The sequence below is a fragment of the Crocodylus siamensis genome, chromosome 2, assembly GCF_052110815.1.
Source record: "Crocodylus siamensis isolate JL-2025a chromosome 2, ASM5211081v1, whole genome shotgun sequence".
NCBI lineage: Eukaryota > Metazoa > Chordata > Crocodylia > Crocodylidae > Crocodylus > Crocodylus siamensis.
In genome coordinates, this window is record NC_143396.1 from 250,007,993 (window position 1) to 250,031,227 (window position 23,235).

Consider the following 23,235-nt stretch of genomic DNA (forward strand, 5'->3'; position numbering starts at 1 on the left):
TTTCCCTGGAAAGAAGCAATTTCAACAATTTTTAAACTAAACATTATTCTATATTTTTACAGATGGTTGGCATGTTTCTTTCTTGGAAATTTTCAAAATGAAAAATTCCATTTTTCTAATTTGAAATGACTTTTCAATTAAAACTTAAGCTAAGTATTGTAAGAAAATGTTTGAAACTGAAATTAAATATTTAAAAAATATAAACACGAAATATTACCTTTGACTGAATCATTTTTAATTTTTTTGAGTTTTAGTTTGCAAACCTTTCTAAAATCCCAATTCAGAATGGGAATTTTTTTGGATATCCTGAAAATTTTGCTTGACAGGAAAACTATTTCCTACCTTTCCCTAATTTAAAGAACTTAACTAGAACTATTAGGGTCAAAAGACCTGAAGTAAACCAAGAATGCCATGAACCAGGTGAGTACCACTCAGAAAAGCTGATGTTGTATCAAGACAGTGCACTCAGATAAGGACAGAAAGAACTGGAAGTCAGCTGGCAACCGCCATGGATCTCTATCTCCAAACTAAAGGTTTTAGAACAGGCTCCACTACAGCTCATTTAAACAAAAAAGACTAGAAATCAAAGAGGAATTAATGATATAAAAGGAAGTAGCTCTTGCAAAACAACAGATGGCATGAGATCGGAAACACATGTAGTTAGCTGAACTCTTCTAATAAGAGCAAAATGACAGAAATTGGAACAAAGGAGCAAAATGAACAACAAAAAAAGAAATCAGCAGAAAAGTCTTGGATCAGAAATGCATTTGCATTGGTGAGTTCAGAGCTGAACTAAAATCCCAGCTTTTAAAAGTTCTGGGGACTTTGACCATTTGTACATGCCATGAGGGAGTTACTTCAGTTTAATTCTCCCTAAATTGAAGTGGTGGGTTTTTAAAAACACCACTTCAACTTAGGGCAAAGTAAACCCCTGTGGTCTGTACACAAGGGTTGGACCCAATCTTTACCTGCTTCTCTGGCAGCAGAGAGAGAAGGGCGAGCTGCCGGCAGGCCAGGTGGTCCCTGAGCTGGCAGGGTGGGGCTTGTGCTTGCCTCCATGGCAGCGGCAGGGCAACCTAGGTGGCATCTGCCCACAAGCACCTGGCCTGGGCAGTCCCAGGGGGCACCGCAGCCACAGAGGGAAGCGCTGGGCCCTCATGCAACTCAGACAGGCCGGCAGGCTCTAGGGAGGGAAAAACGTGTGTAAACAGTTGCAACATTAAAGCAGTGCAAAATGGTGTTAAGCTGCTTTAAAGGCCAATTTTGTGGCATGTAGAAATGGCCTCTGTATCTCTGGGGTTTCAGACACAGTGGCCAAGCATAAAATGAAAGATAGAGACCAGCTTTTCATTCATACAAAATTTAAGAAGCCCAAGGCAGAAGCACCCTAACCTTTGAGCTTTACTCTAAGTGCCTAAGGTTAGGTTGAAAACAAGCAGAACACGAGTTAGCCCTTGTGGGGTGAAGGGCTCAGAGCCTGCCTGCATGACCAGAGCCTAGCAGGTGGGGGAACTCTGGCATGCCTCCCAGAATGCCCTGTGGTCTCCCCAGGCTACTGCATGGAGAAGAAAGGCTGAGCTATCCCTGATTGGCTAGTGGGGATATCACAGCCACCCATCTGGACTTGGTGTGATAGAGGCTTGTCATGGCATGAGCCCTCATGGCCATGAGCTACAGTTTGCTGTCCCATGAATGACCACCCAGCACACCATGCACCCACCAAGCGCATCAGGCATGCGTGTGTCTCAGACGCCTGGGTTGTGCATGTGTCCCGGACACCTGGGTTCTGTGTGTGTGTGTGTGCATGTGTGTATCTTGGATGCCTGTATTCCCCCTTGCTGATATTGGTGGCCTTGGCACAGCAGTAGGCTGTCTGGATTCTGCAAAGCCCTGGCTGAGTAGCTCCTTCACCCACATGGACTGGAAGTCCCTCCCCAGATGAGTAGGGCCAGAGGGCTTTGAGTGCCCCTGCCCTGGCATCAGGCCAATGGGTTTCCAGCCCTGGGCTCCTCTGGCTCCACATCATGGGTACCACTACCCTCAACTCAGGCTGGCATGAGCACCATCCTTCCCCCTCTCCCTCCCAACCCCCTGCCAGGGGCATACACCTGGAGTGCAGGGGAATGCAGCGCAAGGAAGCGACCCACCTCATTTTAATCAAATGTTAAAGCTGCCAAACTTTTAATGTTTTTATTAAACAAAAACTGTGCAACGTTGCCCGCTCTGGAACTTGGAAATTTCTTCTCAGTTAACATTGAGAGAGTGGGGAAAGACCCTGGCTGCACTGGGTGGTTATGATGTTGAGGGGAAAGAGGGGTGGGCAACCAGGGGACTCACCTTAACAAACATGAAACCTTGGGGTGGCAGGGGAATGCCATGTGCAAAACTGGCAGCCCTTGTTTAATTAAATGTTGCAGCTGCCAAACTTTTGTGTGCATAATAAAGAAAAACTGTGCAATGCTGCCTGCTCCAGAACTTGGACTCAGATCCCAGGGGGCTGCCTATCCTTGCAGAGGCTGTGCCACTCCCCTGCAACAGGACCCTGGGCCTGCAGTGGCCTGGCCCAGCAGGCTCGGTGGGCATAGTCACTTGATCCCCCTCAATTCTGAGTGCTCCCACCCCTTCTGGGACTGGCCTGGAACCTCTTTGGGGCCCTGCAGCCTACACTGGTGACAACCAGCAGCCTGGGGTAGTGAGTTGGTTTGGAAGGTGGGCCAAGTCAATGCCAGCCCTGACATTGGGTTTTGACAGCCCTCCCCCCTCCTGCCCTAGCTGCTCCCCAGGGTGGCCCCACTGGATGCTTTCCTGGCTCCTTGCACCATGGGTCAGCAGCTCCATGCCCCATGTCTCCTATTCTGGGCTCCTTCCCACACCTCCAACATCTCCCAATCAATGTGGGGCATCCCTCTGGGCTTGCACACCCAGTGATCCTGGCGCCCATGGGACTCTCAGGCATGTCACCCCAGTGAGGAATCCCTGGAGTACTGCTTTTCATGCCAGGGGAGGGCACAGGGGCAACCTGTCCCACCACTTCTGGCCCAGGAGGGCACAGTCTCTCTGCAGAAGGTAGGCTGATGCCACTCAGGGGTGTCATAGCTGGATCCCAAGCAGCCTGTGACCATGTGCATAAACTTCTTATCCTGGTGCTGTGACTCTCTCTGCTCCATAGCAGCCTAGAGTGGCCTCCCTCAGACAATAAGTGGCCATCCACAGACCTCATTCCTGGACCTTCACAGTGCATTCCTGGGCCTGGATGGCTCATTCAAGTGCTGCAGCACACAGGTGCAAGCAGTCACCAACCTGTCCATTCTAAGACCCCACATTGAGGGTCCCCTTTGGTCCTCATGTCACTGTGCCATCTACCCACACCTCTGATACTATGCAGGTGTCCAGGCTGACCATCCTGGATCCAGCATCTTGGTTCCATGACTGGGCCTCCCATGCACAAATGTGGAGTCTGCAGACAAGGGAGACACAAGGGACCTCTGGTGAGTCCCCTGTCCAGACCCTTTCCCCTACCCAGGGCTAGAAGCTGCACAGCTGCTCATGACCCAGCGCTGACCATACTGCACAAAAATCCCACATTCTGCCTCCCAGCTGGGAAAACCTGGATGCCTAGGTTCCATCTCCCTGCTGCAGGAGCTGGTGGGCTGGGAAACCCAAGTGTCCAGGCCCAGAGGGATGAGCCTTCTCTTGTTCTCCAGGAGGAGAGGGGGAGGGGGAGTGTGTGTGTGTGTGTGGGAGTGTTCCCACTGTCCCTTACTACAGCACTGCTCATTCAGCTGCTCTGCCAAATGGCACCCAGAGGCATGCAAGAAAACCAACAGCTTTGACTGTTGGTTACACCTTGGCTGTGGGGCTCGAAGAAAACTTTCAGTGTAAATCAGGGTCTGTTTGAGTGGGTTTGCAGTTAGGTGGATCTGGTAAAATGCATGGCCTCTCTCAGGAAAACAACATGACCTTGAGGGATGGGGAGTCAGTTGTCAATTATCCAGATTTATGGCCCCACTCAATATAACACAAACTGATAAGCCCCCAACAACAGTAATGACCCTGGTGCCTCACCTTTGTTCCAGGCCAATGGTGGCAGGAGGGGAGGTGGGAGGGGGGTTGTTTGAGAGGCACAGGTCAGTGGGGAGCATCAGTAAATCAGTATCGTCAGTCTTCCCCTGGACAATCATTGAGCCAAGAGCACATTGAATATCAGAGTAGGCAAATGCATCCTTCCCCATGAGCATACCCCAGTCTACCAGACTGCTGTAAAGTCACATTCAGAAGGTCAGCACTCCCATGGATATCTGCCTTAAGACATCACACAACATGGGTGCCAACTTCAAAGTGCTCAGAACCACACACTTGCAATGGTGTAAGCCCCAGCAGATTACTGTGCTCCTGTATGGAGCAGTAGACTTGTCAGCACTGAAAAACTTGACACTGTACTTAACAGTGCACAGAGACTCATAACAAGCTGTACAACTTGCACACACACAGATGTATCCCCTGCATCTAGGGCATTGGACAAAGTGTTATAAAAAGACAGACACTGAGTGAATGGAAATGATAATGAACATTCAGAGTAATCCAGTCTGAAATCTATTCCTACAACATTTTATACCAACACCAAATGAGTCCCCCATTGGGCACGACCTTGACAGAGAAGCATGGGTCAAGCTGAACAGACTGAGATCTGGATACTGACACTTCCAAACAACACTGTACAAAAAGTATCTTGGACAGCCCCCTGTGTGAATGCGATATCCAGCAAACAGCACAGCACTTAAAAACTGCAATCTTTACAAATGCCCAGATGGGGTAGATAGAATCTGCACACTGAGCGATAATACCAGACAGTGGCGATAATATTCCTAGGCAAGCTGTCAAAGCAGTATCACAGTGAAGGATAAGTGAAAAATTTATTCAGCAACTTAGCATCTCTTTCTTATCAGAAGATGGAGATCTCAGGGGGGTTTTCACTACTGAAGGTTTTACCAGGTTTTTATGATTTTTTGTTTTTAATTCCAGAAATTGGTCACATGTAGTTCTTTGTAAGTATTTGCTACTTGAGTTATGATACTTAGATGTGAATAGTCAGGTAAGTCACAAGGTATCATAATGCATGATATACAACTATATCCAAAGCAAGGACTTACACGCTTATCAAAATTTCACCATTTCAACCTTGAAATTTGCTTTCCAGGGATATGGATACCAGTAAAACTGAATTGTACAAATATCTTTGGCAGTGAATGTGAAAGAGAGCAATCATGGCCAAAGGAAATTAATTTATACATATCAATTATTAAAAGACATTTGATTTTACTTTGCTTTTGTGCATTATTTTCATTAGTGTCTTCTTGGCAATGTTATTCCTGGATGTACCATTTCTCTCTAAGGCAATAATTTCCAGAAATATTTAAAAGTTTATGGAGAGGCCTACTGCAAGGATGTTGTTGGGTTTAATTACTCTTTACACATCTGGTTTTATGGTGGTGAAATTCTGTTGTATGTTCTGTAGTGGGATAGTGAAATTTTTAACCAGGTATTTTTTTTCACCCTTTTAAACCTATTTATTAATATGGGACCATATGCAGCAGGATTTGAAGCATGTCAAACTGGGGATGCTTGGACCTAATCCCCCAATTACAACTCATCCTATCTTGATTTGTTTGGCTGAACCTCTTAGACAATGTTTTCACTACCAACTTTCTCTTTACTTCAAACAGTTTCCCTTAGCTGTCTTTCTTCTACTTTCCAACTATTTCTGTCAACTGCTGCACAAGTATTCATTTTTCCAACAACAGAACATGTTAAGTTATGAATTTGGTATATTTGTTTAAACTGAAACATATGTCAATCAGGCACAAACCACAGCTTTGTAATTGGAAAAACACTGTACTATTTTTAGCTCAAAATAATAGCACTGACAAAATCATGTCTTTCATATCTCAGACTGTCATACCTTGCATCATAGGTTGGTAGGTCTGATATGTGAAGAATATGACATTGCACTGCAATCAAGACCACGCTGAAAAGGAAGGTCTTCCTTTTAAGAAGATTCTTTGATCAAGAAAATAATCCTTTTTGTATTTTGATAGCATCTCTATCTGGAAGGTTTTCCTTGCTGCTGCTCGCTCTACTCACACATGAGGATACAAATATTTTCTTGTGAAGTCAGTAAGAATTTTTTGTATGCTGTAGGGAGGCAATAAGACTCCAATACTCTATGGACTGCCGACTGCTCCATTCACCAGAGTAATCTGATAAAAAAGCTAATGGAAGGCTTGCTGTAAGATTAACAAATGCAGTGTAAAACCTTAAGTAATAATCTTATCAGAATGGACATTGCTGGTCTCCCTAAGTGGGAACAGCATTTTATTTAAAAAAAGGAAGTGGAATGAACTGGGCTAGAATAACTGATTCTATGTCACCTGATTGAATTCCTCAGACTGGAATTGTGTGGAACTTCTTTGGCGTTCCAATGTATACTACTACTACTACTACTACTACTACTACTACTACTACTACTAGAACCTATTTTCAGATGTATATTTAGCAGAAAATAGCATGTTGTTAGTTTATATTTTATAAAAAACATATAATTTCTATATTGTTGTTTCTCCAAAACCTGCTGTGACTAACCAAATATATTATTATTCCTGTATAATAATAGAAAATGTATTAAATACAGCAAAGATATTGCAGAATATTGTCCTAATAGAGCCAAACCATTATGGTAAGCTTTTCCTGGGATTTAAAATAATCGCAGGCAGGAACTTTATTTTCTCTAGTGTTTTTATTAAAAACATATTCAAATAAACACAAAATACATAACAATCAAGGAAAGATGCACAGCCACAAATCCACAAGACGCAGGCCTCTGGCATCTTTTTTAGGTTCCGCTAGAATGCTAAACTCAGTTTAAGCAAAGATTCACTAATCATAAAGGGCAATATAATCCCCTTTTGTAAGGGGGAGGGGGAAAACATTCAGAAAGTGCAAAATACCATAAAAATAATCAGCAATGAATGAGGTTCCATCAGTTTAGCCTGGATGTCTCAAAAAACATATGCACAAGTTACTCAGCAGGTATACAGGGAATTACTGAATGACAGTGATGATTCTTATTTCCTTAGAACACAAGAAGCATAACTAACTATGTACGCTACTATTGACATCCAAAGTGACTTCCAGGAAATGATGGGAGACAGCTGACTGTGATTCTATCAGTGTCACTTTACAGTTGTGATGACTGACAAGTATATACACTTTTTGAGATACCACAAATATTTTTTCCATTCAGTTAAAAAAACAAAAACAAAACCTGGATGTGAATGGAAGAGATTCATATATATGTATATTAGGTTGAAAATCTGTAGTATTTTACCAGTATACTTATGGGAGAATTTGTAACCAGGGCATAGAATATATGAAAATGTACCAGAAACCTCTCTGAACCATTTGTCTTAAATATCTTCAAAACCACCAAATTAGGGCATAGAATTAAACTGCCATATTAATATTGAGGATTTCAGACTATTCCCCTGTAAAGCAAGTCACCATGGTCCTGTAGACATGGTACTTGAACTCAGAAACAAATAGAAGGAGGTTCCATTTTTGATTCTGTTACCTATCTGCTGGGCAAAGTTGAGCAAGTTATTGTGCTTCACTGTCCCTATTTACAATGTGGGGATAATGGCATTTACCTCTCATGCATATGCACCACTGAGAATTGCCTGATAGGTAATACTGCAAGGGTCTGTGCAATGCATCTGATTATAATTGCAATGCATCTGATTATAATTGCACCCACAACTCTGGCCATAGGAAAAGCAAGATATGTATGTTCTTGACTTCTCATTGATTCTCAGAGTAGTTTGCTTTTCTCTCACTAGGTGTGTCTACATGAGATACTAAATAAGCAGTAGATTAATTCTACTGTGCATTATTGCAGCAGGGAAAAAAGGTGCTAATGCGCTAGTGCACAGTAGAATTAGTCATTGTGAGCATTAGCGTCACAAAAAAGCATGTACTGGCGTTACTGCACAGTAGCATTAGTTACTGTGCATTGCATTTGTACCTGTTATTATAGGTACCAAATGTAATGCACAGGAACTATGGCACATTAATGCACATGTAGATGTGCCCACTATCATATTTGTTTTGTGGCACTTCCATGATTTGATCATGCCACACAGGTGACGTGTGGACTTGTGCATCCATGCAAAGCTGTGGTTAAGTCAATGGAACTCTGGAAAGGTACAGGAGTTTGTCCAGTGATCTTTAGAGATTCATGACCTTAATTTAACTGCATCTCCCATAAGGTTGTTCTTATTTTATTTCCTTTCTACTTTCCCCTTCAAGTCCAAAATTGGTATTACCAGGCTGCTATACTTTATAGTGCTTGTAACTCTTTGTATGGACTGGAGTTTCTCTTATAAAATATTAGTAAGCTTTTGTGTCTGTAAGCTTTAATAATAAATAAGAGCTGGCACATATTAAGTGCCTTTCATCTATAGATCTCAAGGTGGTTAGCATTATCCTAATTTAAAGGATGAGGAAAGTGATTTAGATGGACACACAAGTTTACACTAAGTAGGAATAGAACTCCATTTTCCCAGATGGCTGCTTCATACTTAATTCCAGGGACCACAGCTCTCTCTCCCTTTACTGGATTATCTTCCATTTACTTGGGAATTGGTTGGAATCTTAAAAGAGTGTATGGTAATTACAGGCACCTTACTAGTATCTGTCCCAAACCTAAAAGAGTCAGTTTTCCTTCTTGTTTTATTTGTGTGTTCTGATTTGGATTTTCTTGTGAGGTATAATTGCTTTTGCCAAAGTCCTCCAAGAAATAATAAAAACCAAACCATGATTGCTGTTAAAAACAAGATTTCAATATCCGCAAGAAAAGCTGTCACTTTCTGCTTCCAGCTATTAGGGCTGTGCGAAGCTTCAGTCCCTGATCCAATTTGCTGGACATTTGGCCCGACTCAGTGGCCGAATCTCTGAATCTGAACTGAATTAGGAGACCCTTTAATCTCTCTGAATCAAACTGGAATCCTCTGAATTGATTTGGATTGAAATCTCTTATGTGGAGAGATTTGGAAAGGTTAGGCAATTTGGACATAGACACAGCTTTAAATGTTTTTTCTGCATACCTCAGCATAGCAAGTGGCTCATGAATGCTGCGATGGTAGACCAGATGGCGTATCCCACAGCAGTGCAGGGTGCTCCCCAGCACACTTGGCAGCAGGCCCGGAAGTGGACCAGAAGCACTTCCAGTCCACTTCTGGGTCTGCTGGGGAGTGTGCTGGAGGGGGGCGGCCCTCACGCCCTCCCAGCTCAGCAACTGGTACCTCCTGGATCTGGGGGGGCACCCAGGGCAGGGTCACCCTGTGGCCAATCGCCAAGCTCAGGGGTGCAGGGGGGCCCCCAGCACACTCCCCGGCAGACCCAGAAATGAAGTGGAAGTACTTCTTGTTCACTCTGGGTTCGCCGCTGAGCAGGCAAGGGGTCCCCCATGCTCCTGTGGGAAGCTCCATCCGCCCCAACATCACAGCATTCACGAGCCATGTTAGGTACCTGAAGGTATGAAGAAAAAACATTTAAAGCTGTGTCTATGGCCAAATCTCTGATTCTCCGAACCAGCATCAAATCTTCAGCTTCAGATTCGGCCAAATCGAATTGGGGACAGTAATCCAAATCAACAAATCGAATCTCCGTCCCCGATTCAGGCTGAATCCAAATCTAATACAGCCCACTTTGCACACCCCTACCAGCTACCTCTTCCAATTCTCACTTTCCAATGTGTTTTAAAAGTAGTTTAGCAAGAATGTATATGGTCACTATCATAAATACCTGGCACTAGCAATTTCTTCATTTGTAACACTATACATGAAGATTTAAAAATGTAAAAGCGTAGAAAAACTGAATAGCCAGGAACCCTAGACTATACACATTTCTGTTTTTGTTCAGTAAGTTACAACAGGAATTTTAAGACAATATTTTCAAAACTGGTTCACCATTTGTATGCACAAAACCAGAAGTTTATATTCATCAGATAGGAAAATGTGTATATGGGAGGAAAGGGTAGCTGGCAAAAAATTACCAATTTGTTAATACCAGTTTTAGTGTTGAACTATCATTGTAAAACATGGCCACATGTATCAGGTCTCATTATTTACTACAATTAATTAAAGCAATATGCTATTTCTAAAGCAATATGCCATTTTCTACTTTCAAAACAAAGTATTACTTCAGAGGGTGAATATAATAAGCAAATCTAACTATGGGCAGCTTCTATAAGATCTTATTTTGCTGTTCCATGGAAACCATATTTCATAAAAACATATTTAACACCTTCAGATGACCTCTAACCAGAAATGCATTATGCTATTCAAATTCTGTCAAATGCAGTAAAAAAATAAGTAAATAAAAATGCCATTAAAAGGAGAAGTTATCTTACTTGGACAAGTTCTAGCATTTTATTTTCTGACAGCTCCCAATTTGGACATCTTCCAATGTCAATAAAACTTGTTCAAGCAGAACCTTACCTGGTTTTCACAACATCAAGTGGATGCATCAGGCAAATTTCGACAAGACCTGTAAGATGATAAAGAAGAGAGGCCTTGTAAATATTTGTGCAAAGAGCAGTTTATGTTTCACTGACTGCAATGGTTTTCTAAGTCTGACTGTTATAAAAGAAAGCTGTGTACAATTAAGAAAACTGAACTGAAGGCTGCCAGTAAATTACAAAAACATGTACAATATAGTAAAGATACTCTTATTAAGTGTAGCTTATTTGGCTTTTGGGGGGGAATATTTAAGAAAATGTACGCTCTTTATTCTCAAATTTCTAAATGGATTAATCTTGAATTGCCACTCTATAGCTAGAAAAGATACATGAAAAATTATAAGAGTCAAGAATTATTAGTAGAATCAATGTCTTGATGTATTACTCTCAGACCAAAATTATTGTCTGGCAATAGTTTTAATTATTTGCAAAATGCAAAATATGTATATTATCCTTTGGAGCATTTAGATTAGACAGCAGAGCAGAGATATTGTTAGCAGTCAGCACATATAAAGGGACAGATAAGCTTATGTGGAGAAGAAAGCTAGTTTCAGCTCAGCAGAGGCCCACATAGTCATTCATGAACTGATGCAATTATTGACTCTTAAAGTGCACTATTATTTTCTACATGTTGTGTTGTACTTGACTCTTCTAACACACTTCAGAGATGCTTGATATATGCTGGCCTTTTTTTAGTTCACCTATTCCCTGCCCATTTATACATGCATCTCCATTCCACACACACTAAGAAAGCAGAAACAATAATGTAAAAAGGAAAAAGAAAATCAGGCAAGAAACCACCATACTGATCTGATCATACTAAAAGCGCATTGTTGAAATTTGAGATGTGTCAGGCTGGGGGCCGTTGATAACAAACTACAGAGTGCAAAATCTGTTTTAAAATTAAATATATATATATAGCTAGAGGGGTGGGAGTGGGCAGGGAGAGAAGGAGAAAGAGTGCATTTATGTGTGCAATATAAAGACTACCACTGATGTCACCACATGGCTGAAAATGCAAGCCCACAGGAGTCAGAATACGCAAACACAGAGCTTTTTGCAGCAATGGGAAATCTGTTGCATTATCACATCAGCAGATATCTGTGCCAGTGCATAGGTTGGCCTGTATACAGCAGAGATCCTCAGGGATCTGGGTTTTTATCCATCATTGGCCATGCACAGACATTCAGTTTCTCCTGGGAGAGTCAGTGCTCTCCCAAGAGAAACCACAAGTGTACAGATACCCAATATTTTTCTTCCAGAGCAAAAATGGTCACTCTGGGAGAAAAATAGCCCAGAAACAACCATGGCTAAAACACTCCTAGGAGAGTGGATCTCTGCACATGTTCTCTTCTGAGAGAAGTCAAAGCACAATTCTCCAGAATCCCTGGCTGTTTTGCTCCCACCACACCCCAGGGACACAAAGCATTGCTTACTGGACTGGACTGCTCCAGCCAAGCAGGGAACAGAACGCACCCCTTTAACATTGTTCCACAAGGAGGGAGCCTGCAGAGCATGCTGAGATGTGTACATAGGGTTTCTCTGGCTTTACAGGATCAGCACTACAAGCTCTCTGGTCTTCAGGAGCTCAGTACCTGTCCAGGCATCCCCAATTAAGTTTTTTCTACCAAAAGAACAAACTGAGGAGAATTCTCCTAGATCACTTGAACATGTATACACTGCCAGTCACTCTAAAAGCTGTTATTTTTTTTTAACTTCAAACATTTCTAAATGACTAAATTACGAAATTTCAAGCTGGAGGAAAAGTCTATTTTTTCACATTTACAAAAGAAAAAATGGACAAAAAATTAAAATATTTTACAGCTAATAAACTAGATTTTGTGGAGATGTTTGATGTTTATTAGATTCTTTTACAAAAAGCTGTTATATTATTCTAGGGCTATCAAATGATTTAAAAAATTGATGGCAATTAGTTGTGTGATTAAAAAATAGTTGCAATTAATTGAAACTAGTTGCAATATTTTAATTGCACAGCTAAAAACTCAAAATTATGTTCAGAAAAACTCAAAATTATGTAAAATTATACAGGTACTTTGTATGGTTGGGGATGTGTGTGGGGGTGTGTGGGGGGGGGTTTGGAGCCCAGGGAGGGGGTTTCCTGCATACCCTTGCAAGATGCAGGGTACTGTGGTTCAGGAGTGAAGGGCAGAAGCATGGCTGGGGATGGGGCTGTGGCTTGGGCATATCACTGCCCCCCCCAAAACATATTCCCCCCCCCCACACCCAGTGTCCTCTTTTTTGAAACTTTTGAAACTGGAAATATGGTAACCCTACAGAAATGGAACCCAGCAGCATGTAGACCAGTGCCCAGCAGGAAAGTCTGTGGAGGGGAAGGGGTAGGGAGAGAGGGAAGGGGGTGGGCAGATGAAGGCTCTCACAGTGAGGGAGGGAGTGCGGCAGGGGCTGGGGTGGGGGCAGGGGCTAAGGTGGTCATAGGATGGAGCTGCGGGAGGCTCATCCAGGGCTGCAGGGACTGTGGCTCTCCACTGCTTAGTGACATACTGATGGGGGGGCAGTAGGGAACCATGGCCCCTGGGCACCGGCCTCAGAGGGGGGGTGCCAGCTGGAGAGCCTCCTGCATTTTGTGTGTGATCCACCCTCCTGCCCAGCAGGTTGTGACTCTCTTTGGCCATTCCAGCTGAAAATTCTGGCTGCTGCCCTCCCCCTGCAGCTGGTGTGCCATGCTGCTAATTCCCTCATGGAAGTGCCATGGGGCGGGAGGCGGGGTTTCACACAGGCTGATTGCCTCAGGCCTTGCACTCTGCTTGGATCATCCCAGGGTGGGGGTTGCAAATGTAGGAACTGGCCAGGTACTGGAGACCCACAGGAAACCACTGCTGCTGCTGTGCATACCCCTGAGGGAGGCATAGGGAGCATGTGCATGGGGTGGAGGCAGTATGCCTGCTGCAGGCTGGGACTCTACACCCTGCTGACTTTGCCCCAGAAGCCATGTTCTGGCCATGCGTCCCCTGCCCACGCAGTGGTGGGAGGCACAACATGGCATCACACAGCTCGTGGGGCAAAGCCAGCAGGGCACAGAGCCCCAGCCCACAGTGGACAGCCTGCCTCTGCCCTGTGCACAAATCCAGGGGGCACATGATCCCCACGCCCCCCTTGGTGGTGCTCACAGTGGTTGGGAACTGCACTCCCCCCTGTGCCCCTGGATGAGCTGTCCATGACTCCATGACCTACCCCAGGCCTGGGGACCCATTCACCCAAGCCCATGCTCCTGCCCCACTCCTTCCCTCACTGTAGGGAACCTGATCTGCCCCCTCCCACTCCCTCCCTCTCTCCCCATACCTTCCCCTCCAAAGACTTATCTGCTGGGTGCTACTCTACATGCAGCCGGGCTGTGTTCCTGGCCATGTGCATGCTGGGGCTGCTCATGTGTGTCTGTGTCTGTGCCTGCAACCCCTCCCTCACCTGCTTGATGCAGAAGCCTGGAGCCTGTGCTCAGGCTGCCCTGTGGTCATCTGCACTGCCACTGCTACCCCAATGGGCAACCTGGAGATTTCAGTGATGGCAGCAGAGTGAGGCAAGAACCAATTAATGCATTAATTGTACATGTTAAATGGCAAACAATTGAGAGTCCTAATTATTACTTTTATTTAAATAGAGCAATTGCTGTCTGTTTGGATATACAACATTATTTGCTGTAATCCTGTAGCACAGAATTTTTTCACAAATTTATCACTAAACAAAATAACTCAGAGCACCTGTCTCATACATTGGTGTTAAGATATCTAAATCCCTATACCAACATCAATTTTTTAGACGCACAGAGTGCATCTACATGTGCATCCAACTGTGTACTTGTTACTTGCTTTAGCTCAATGACTGCACAGTAGCCACCATTACTATGGTGAGGTAGCATCTTGTGTAGATGCGCTCACTGAGAAAACAAAGCTTCATCACCTCCCAAGTACTATAATATTTGCAAAGTTTATAGAATGTACAACACTAATTAGAGAGCCTTTTATTCCAAACCCATCACTACTGCCTCCAAATACTTTTGTTAATATTCTGTTATTATTTTACTTCGCTTCCCTGCCTTTTCAGGAGTGTAGAAAAGGGAATAAATCTACAGAGAAAAATCCTAGAATATTAATATATACTGCAGGGATATGCATTTAGAGTAAAAGCAGTTTAATAGTGTTTTAAATCATAATTTTCCAGAAAGAAAGAATTGCACTGTTATCATTCCTAAATAGGTTAGCTCATTTTTGATTCTATATTTCACTCCCATACTTACTGTAATTCTCACAGCTCATGTAAGGCTTGTATTTTACTGAAATAAGGACTAAATCACACATCAGATAGGGAAACATAGAACCCAAGTTTTTGTTTCCTGAATCTGTCCCAAAACCTATAAATTTCTCCACAGCTGCCAACAGGTGCTTTACAAGTGGAACTGCAGTGGAGTGTTTCAGCATTGGCAGGGGGCATGGTCTGCAAATTTTCCTGTCCAACATTTCCCCAAAGTTTTTGATCTTCCAATTCCATCTTGTTCTGGCAACAAAAATGAGTGGTAGGGGGCCAAGCTTGGGGCCAGGGATTTGTTCCCCTATTCTGTTTTTGTAGCATTAATGTCCATTTTGGGAGAAAACTGTACAGTGCCAGAATTCAACTCTAATTTCTTGGTCCTCATAGGACAATTTTTAATTCAGGCATTTTTCCAGCAATTGAATCACATGAATTCCAAGTTCTTTGGCATGAAATATGTTTTGATAACTTCAAGATTCTATTAGTTATCTGCCTTTCTCAAAGGATAAAAATCTTTCCTTTGTTCTCACCAGTCAATTATGTTCTAGGTTTTAAACAGTGCATAGTTACTCAATTTTACCAGACAGCTCTCTGGAAAATATCTAGGGATTGTAACATAGTTCTCTAAAATGCACCACAGAGAGCAAACTGTGCAAGATACTAATGGAACAGCTACAAACGCAAGTTATATTTTTCCATCTACTATAGTAGTCATGCAAATCGTTACAACATCCTACTTGATAGCCTGCCCAGAAAGTGTGGTGGCCCTACTACATTACAAGCAATTTGAGATGCACACAGGAAAATAAAATATATTGCACCTCAGCTGATGTGCATCAACTTTGTGACAAAGTCAATTAGCATTTGTATTAATAAATAATATGGAGTATCTAATTTTGCAACCCCATGATTCAATGTAACCTAGTTTGTCACAGGGCTATTTATCAATTCAGTATTTATAACATGGTAATTTTAATAGGACCAGAAACACATATTATTCAAAATTATACCCTGACTGTGTCTTTTGGTGATATCAGGCATGAAGGAACTCAGTTCTACTTGGCCACCACTCTTATTACTGAACAGAAGATAATCTAGACACCTATTATGTAAGCCATATTCTACTGATAATTTTAAACTTTGGCAGTCTGGATTCTATTGCAACTCTTTTTTCCAGAATATTTTTTCTTGTTTTTTCTACTAAGAACTGTTTTTCATTGTGGAAGAACATAGTTCATATCCTCCCACTTTGGTCTTTAAAAAGTTTTGCAATTCATATTTAAAATTAGTAAGCCACATACATCAACAGCAATATATCTCTCCAATGTATGTGATTGCTAAATTTCTTGGTTAGCTGAATTTCCTTGGTCTTTGTCCTTGTGCTTTAAAATACACCTAAGGTTTGCACCAAGAGCTGCTAGTAATACACAGATTCTACATAGTTGTTTTCTGTGTAAGGGGGATGGAAACGCTAAGTGTCTAAAGCTATATCCCAGTTGGCAACATAATCTTCTTAATAATGTCAAATTTATGTACAAATACCTATTTCCCAATGCTACACAGCTGAAACTTCATTAATGCAGAACAATATCCATCATAACCCTTGAGTAGAGCTAAAAAGTAGTAAGTCTGCAATAGAGCTAATATAGGTAGTTAAATTGTATTCATTAAAATAGATTTATTCTGATTTGCTCTTCCTCATGGGACTCTGATGTTGCAGCCTGCAACACCGTATCATCTGTGACCTGGACAGTATGTGTGAGTTAGAAGTGATGCACATCAGTATTAGTTATCATAAACCTCTAGAATTGCTGCACCATAGGATTTCTGTGCATTGCACCCAGAAAGTTTGTTTCTAGTGAAGATCAGAGAGGTCTGCAAGCATGGTCCATGTGTTTTAATTCAGACAACCCCCTTTAGTGAAGAAGTTATTATGCATCCTCCTCTCTTGTGTTACTCATTTCCCTGGAATAACATAGTCACTGAAGAAACATAACAGAAAGGAGACTGCTCATAGAAAATGTGGCAATAAACACGCCAAGCACTGTATATTGTAGAGCTGGAATAGTATGTCTTTACTTTGGCCTTCCTAGAGATAAAGTCACAGTGTAAGAAATGATAATAAATATTTTACATGTACCTTGCATTTCCTTCTAACAAATATGTCTGACTCAAAACCTTCTAAAAATGTGGACTGAGCTGTTCTTTGTTTTCTTACTAAAACTATTACATTTATTTCTTAAACTCTGTAGAGGTTATTTGAAAGACAAATACTTTCAAAAGTGTGGAACCTCATCATTTGTTTGGAGAATAATCAACATCTGAAGCACAAGTCTGAAGCACAATCTCTGAAGCATAATATCTGAAGCATAAGTGTCCAATAAGTCAGTCGTACATTATGAACTTTATCCAAACTACTTTTTTATCCATGGCTGCAAGCCCGCTGCATCTCTGCAGACACATACAGCTTTTACCTGATCTAATGGGATATTTTTCTCCTGGAAAAAGGCACAATATGTCCATTTCAATGTTATATGTATGTGTGTAGATAGATAGATAGATAGATAGATATTGAGGCCTGCTCCTTTCCCAGAGACACTGTCCCATATTGTGCCATTCCCAATTGTAATTTGTATTAGCCAGTCTCAAAGGAAAAGTACTGGAAGAAATTTGCATTATATTAGTCTTTATATTAAAAAGTGACACTTTATTTTAGCTCTTGCCTAAGAATCTGTTTAGCAGTGTGATTTGGGATTAGCTAATGGGACCCTCGAGCTCCTGACTAACATTAATTAATCTCGTAGGTAATGAGCCAAATCAATCCTTTCCTTAGAAAAATGTGGAGAAGTGGAAAGTTAATCCAAAACATATTCTGAAATGGCAGTGCAGCAGTCATGAGTCATTCCTCCTCAGAGGCCATGTCTACACAGAGAAAATATATTGTGTTAAAAAACAAGTTAATTAACTAAAAGTTAAGCACAATTTTGCCTTTGCTATGGACAAGGATAGCAATGTTTAAATGCATTAGCTGACCATGATTAACCTTTGGACCCCTCTTTGATTTATACCACAACTAGCTAATATATCTTAAACAAACTTTGTCCATGTCTACACAAGGTACCAAGATATCTTGTTAGATAACATGTTTCCCAGTGCTGGCATGGGTTTTAGGACTACAGGAGAATAAACAGTAGCTGTGTGGAAAATGGGGATATCATGGCTTCCTAACTGTGCAAACCCACCAATCAGTAGGAAGTTCTCAAAATGTGTTATCTACTTGTGTTATCCACACAATGAGGCTGTCTCTCTGCACAACTGGTTCAGGCACTTTCACCCCAATGGCAGGTGGTAGGCAAGTTGCTAATGGCTCCTTGACTTCGACTATCACTGCTTCAGTCCTCACTTTGGGGACTGAAGCAGTGATGAGGACTGAAGCAGTGATAGAAAGATACTTTAACTGAGTAGAAATGATTGAAAACTGGAAATGAGTGTTTCTGGGCAGCCTGTCATCTATGCTGGCTATTCCTCAGCCCTGACAGCCTCTTCAATTCCCATACTCCCTGTTGCAAATTGCTCATGCTGAGGATTTCCACTAGGCTGCTTAAGCTCTGCTTTCCTCCTTTTGTGTTAATTGGCAATATTTATCCAGTGTTTACATGAGTTTGTTCCCCTCTGCATGGCCGAAGGAAGCATGATATCCATTATTTTTACCAACTGGGAAACGGCTCAATTCTACTAAAAATAAAGTGGGAATAAGAAATCTTATTCTCTGCTTGAAAGTTGGAGAGTGGCAGAGATACAGAATACAGCATGGACCTAAGCAGCATTAACACACACCATAAATCAAGCTGCCGTCATGTCTTGCACATATCCATGGAAACAACATACTTACAAGTGGATCCTTAGAAAGAGCAGAATCTGGCTTGTGATCCCATACATATAAAATTAGTTTGATGGTTTTATAGTAGTAAAACAGTACTTATATTGCTAAATTAGTAAATAAGCATCCTTGAAAACTGATGTACAGGTTAAACTACTATAACTTCTTTTTATAGTAATGCACAGTACATAAAGCATTTGTTTCATTTTAGCAATTGTACAATAAAAGTAACATAAGTGGACTTAATATACAAGTAGACTTAATACACAAGTGACAGATGCATGTTATCCACACACATTCACCATTAATTCAGTGATCAGAGTTAGCAGCGCATTTTAAAAAGGTTAATAAAAATATTGTCTGTCTTTATACAGATATCCCAAAATAACATTTAAAGAATACAATGCAAGTTGTTTCTAAACTGCTGAAAAATTCAGCATTTTTGTTTGCCTTTCACAATATTCTTGGCACATCAAGCCAAGTCCGTATAATGAACCTCTGCTCCGTAAGAACCATGCCTTTTCTGCTTATTTTGCGTAAAGTACAACTCAGAGAACCTTTACTGACCTAAAAAGCAGGTCTTTAATGTTGAAAAAGTATCAAAATTTTTTATTTATGAACGAATATATGCCTTATAATTATATGCGTTAACAATTATTTAAATACTTAAAACATTCTGTTCCAAGAAAAACAAATAAAACATACAAAGACTATTTTCAGATTCTGTTGTGGAATATTTTTAATGGGTCATTTTAACATTGAACCCCAGCTGTCTTTCCTGCCTGGTTCCAGGGGGCTGGACCCAATGATTTTCCAAGGTCCTTTCCAGCTTTACAATCTATGAATCTATGAATTGCAAATTAAGGCCCTGATTCTGCAAACCCTTATACATGTGCTTAACTTTACACAACTGAAGTTGATGGGGCTTGAAGTCAATGGGGCTTCTCAAATACCGAAAGTTAAACACATGGATAACTCTTTGCAGAATTACTGTAAATTATGTATAGTTATGTACATTTACTGTGAGGATACAAGGCAAAGTCAAACCTTCCAGGAAAACTTGTAGCTGCTCACAGGGACCCTTTTGCTATATTCACATTTATTTTAGAGAAGTACCCTTCCAGACATTAGGAAGCATGAGGTAGCTAAGTTCTGTTACAGTTCTTTAAGTTTTCCCACAAGCAAACAATTCCAATGCACAGTGCCTCTTTATGGCAGAATACCATGTAAAATATTCTGTATGTAGTAAGGCCTCTCTGATTTGCATCTATCATCAAAGGAAAGCAATCACTATGACCAATCATTTCGGCTGGATGACCGCTTAATGAGTTTTGGCGAGCTGTTGAGGGCTGCACGGATAGCCTTAACCCTTGACAGGTGCCCCAACCCCTGGTTGCCATCTTGAGGCCGGAAGTCCCACCCCTAACTCCTGAACTTTGCCATCAGAAATCCCTCCCATTGCCCCAGAAGTACTCCTTTTGGGAAGGGGTTTTGCCATCTTGGAACTAGAAAAAAACTGAATCAGATACTAAAAATCAAACATCTATTATAACATATTCGAATTTTATTTCAAAAAATATTTTTGTCCTGATGTATGTGTATTTACATGGTATATATAGAGGTAATCGCAAAATAGCTCAAAATAAAGTCTTAATCTTGTATATTGTGTGGGGTGTGTTTGGGGTGTGAGTGGGGGTGGGGTGTAGTTGTGGGGGGGTTGTGTGGGGTGTGTGGGTGGGTTTGTGAGGATGTGGGGGAGGGTGTGGGTGTGAGAGAGTTGATGGGATATGCGTGTGGGCATCATGGTGTACAGGCATTGCTGCCAACAGCAGCAGCAGCAGGTGGTGAGCCTTTGGGATGCTCATGGTCTATAGCTGGCAAAGCCCCCCAGCTGGAGTGCTAGGAGACATGGGGAGCCACACGTCATCAGGCCAGGCCAGCTCCATGCCACCAGGTGGGGCTCCATGGGAACCACATGCAATTGGAATGGCCTGAGCCATTTCTGGGCCTCTGTGTTCAGGTCCCAGCTAGAGTGCCAGGTGTCCCATGTGGAGGCATGGAGCTAGCCTGGCCTGATGGTGTGTGGCTCCCTGCAGCTCCTGGCACTCCATCCGGGGGGCTGTGCCTCCCATGGACCCCAAGGACCTACCACCTGCTGCTGCTGTGGGTGGCAGGGACTATGTGCCATGATAAGGAACGTGTGGGCAGAGCCTCTGCAAGCACACCCCACCATACCCCCACATACACCCACACCCACCCCACAGACACACACAGCCCCCACCAGCAGCAGCAGCAGCAGCAGCAGCAGCAGCAGCAGCAGCAGCAGCAGGTGGTGGGCCCTCGGGGAGCTCATGGTCCACAGCAAGAACAGACCCCTGGCTGGAGTGCCACGAGCCATGGGCAGATATGCCATCAGGCCAAGCCAGCTCCATGCCTCCATGTGGGACTCCCAGCACTTCAGCTGCAAGTCACAGATGGAGGCACAGAGACCCAGCCTAGCTCATCCCACTGGTGCATTGCTCCTGGCTGCAATGCTGGGAGCTGTGTGGTGGCATGGAGCCAACCTGCCCTGACGGTGTGTGGGTCCTGCAGGTCCCAGCTGCAGTGCTGGGAGCCATGGGCAACAGTGCACTAATAGGCTGGGCCGGCTCTGTGCCACAACATGCGATTCCTGCCATTCTTGCTGGGAAACACAGGTGGAGGCACAGAGCAAGCCCAGTCCAATGGTGCACTGCTGCCCATGGCTTCTAGACAGAGTCCCAGGAGTTGCACAATCAGCATGGAGTTGGGTGATGGTGTGTGGCTCGCTCCCTTTTTCCCAATTTTCTCCCAGCCAGAGTCCCTGAGGCTCTTCCTTAAGTTCCACTCTTGCAAGGAGGGAAAGCTGGGGAACAGCCACAGGGTCACTGGACAGGTCTCCAGCATCCTGCACCTTGGGGCCAGGCCAGGTTGGCCAGGCTTGGGGGTTGGTTGCTTAGCAACCGAAGCGTGAACTGCTGCTGCAGCCCATGACTTCTGTAACTGGCACCTCGGCAAGCCTATACCTCCTGGCAGCTTTCAGAGGGGCAGCTGCAGGCTGGTAATAATTGACTTTTGGAGGGGCCTCATGGGTTGGATCCAGCCCATGGACCATATTTTGCCTGCCTCTCATGTAGACGTTGACTGGGAGCAAATTTGTTCTGGGTCAGCCAGGCTAGCAGGGGACCACAGGGGACAGGGGAGTTCCCTGAGGAGCTGACCAGCATCAGGATGGGGTTGTTTTCTGCTCCCACAACATCCCAGTGTTGCACAGTTTCTGGCTTCCCACAGGAGCCAGGAGCCAAGCAGCACCAGGACTGGGGAGCTGTTTCCTTCCCTGCTTAGCTAGGGGCTTGCCAGCAGGGGCCCCACAAGCAGGGCAGCTCCCAGTGAGCCCCCTGCAGGGCAGGGAAGCTCCGTTGGGCACGGGGCTCACTGCCAGCTGTGTCCTCCAATGTGCATGGGGCCGAGAGGGCTCAGCTGGCTGCAGTGGCAGCTATCTCCTGGCCCTGTGCTCATCAGGACCCCTCCTGATGTTCACAGGACCAGAAGACAGATGCCACTATAGCCAGTAGAACTCCATGCACATTGGGAGCAGCCCCCCATACCACCTGCCAACCTCCAGGCTAGCACTCTGAGGAGCTTGGAGCTCCTCCTGGCTACTGCAGGGGATTGCTCATATTGGGAGTATATTAGATTCCAACAGGGTGCACATGTAGATGCGCTCTTGGGGAAGGCTTACTGATCAGGCATGTTTTACTATGCAGCAAGCCTCTGTTGTATTAATAGCATGTAAAGACAAGCCCATTATGTTCAGTGTTAAATCTGAGATACAAAGCATATTAGCAATAATATATACACAAACATCTCAAAATAAAATATGCATATCACTTAGTCAATGCTTGAAAAAAGTTTCTATGCAAAACCACTTTTTCCAATGTGATCACTGATTACTATTATTAATAATAATTATAACAATGAAAAGGAGGTTATATGTCAAACCATATTTTTCTCCATTAACTAAACAGAATTCACATGTCATTTAGTATTTGCTTACATTAAAGCTTTGACTTACAAGACACATACATGAGAAAGACCCTTTGTTCTAAAGGTTGTCTAAAACTATTCCCGCTATGTAATTGGTCCAACAAAAGACACTCACAAAAATCCTTGCCTCTTGCAAAATACATGCATACATTTTACAGATGTATTTAAGTGTCTGCATCTTTGGACACAAGTGTGGTCCAATTTATTATATAAACTCCTCAGCAAGTATTACATACTGCTATGTCTCTTACATATGACATATCCTTTCTGGTATGTGTGACTGAAAACAAAGTTTTTAAAAATATGATTGAAGGGATCATTGAGGTCAGCACTACGTTCCACTGTATTTGTGCCATTTCAGCTTTAGGCATTTCAATGCATACTGAACCAATATCCCTTGCAATGAAAACGTGTAAGGTATACTTTCTTTTTT

General features: G+C 42.9%; 1 protein-coding gene across 3 annotated transcripts in view; it reads right to left on the reverse strand.

Annotated features, from left to right (window-relative positions):
* SLC25A21 (solute carrier family 25 member 21) overlaps positions 1-23,235 on the reverse strand; it is a 448,630-nt gene that overhangs the window by 161,485 nt on the left and 263,910 nt on the right. For all 3 annotated transcript variants that reach the window (XM_090033640.1, XM_090033638.1, XM_090033639.1), the window contains one exon: positions 10,554-10,602. In XM_090033640.1, coding sequence (XP_089889766.1) covers positions 10,554-10,602 — 49 coding nt within the window. The remainder of the gene's footprint in view (positions 1-10,553; positions 10,603-23,235) is intronic.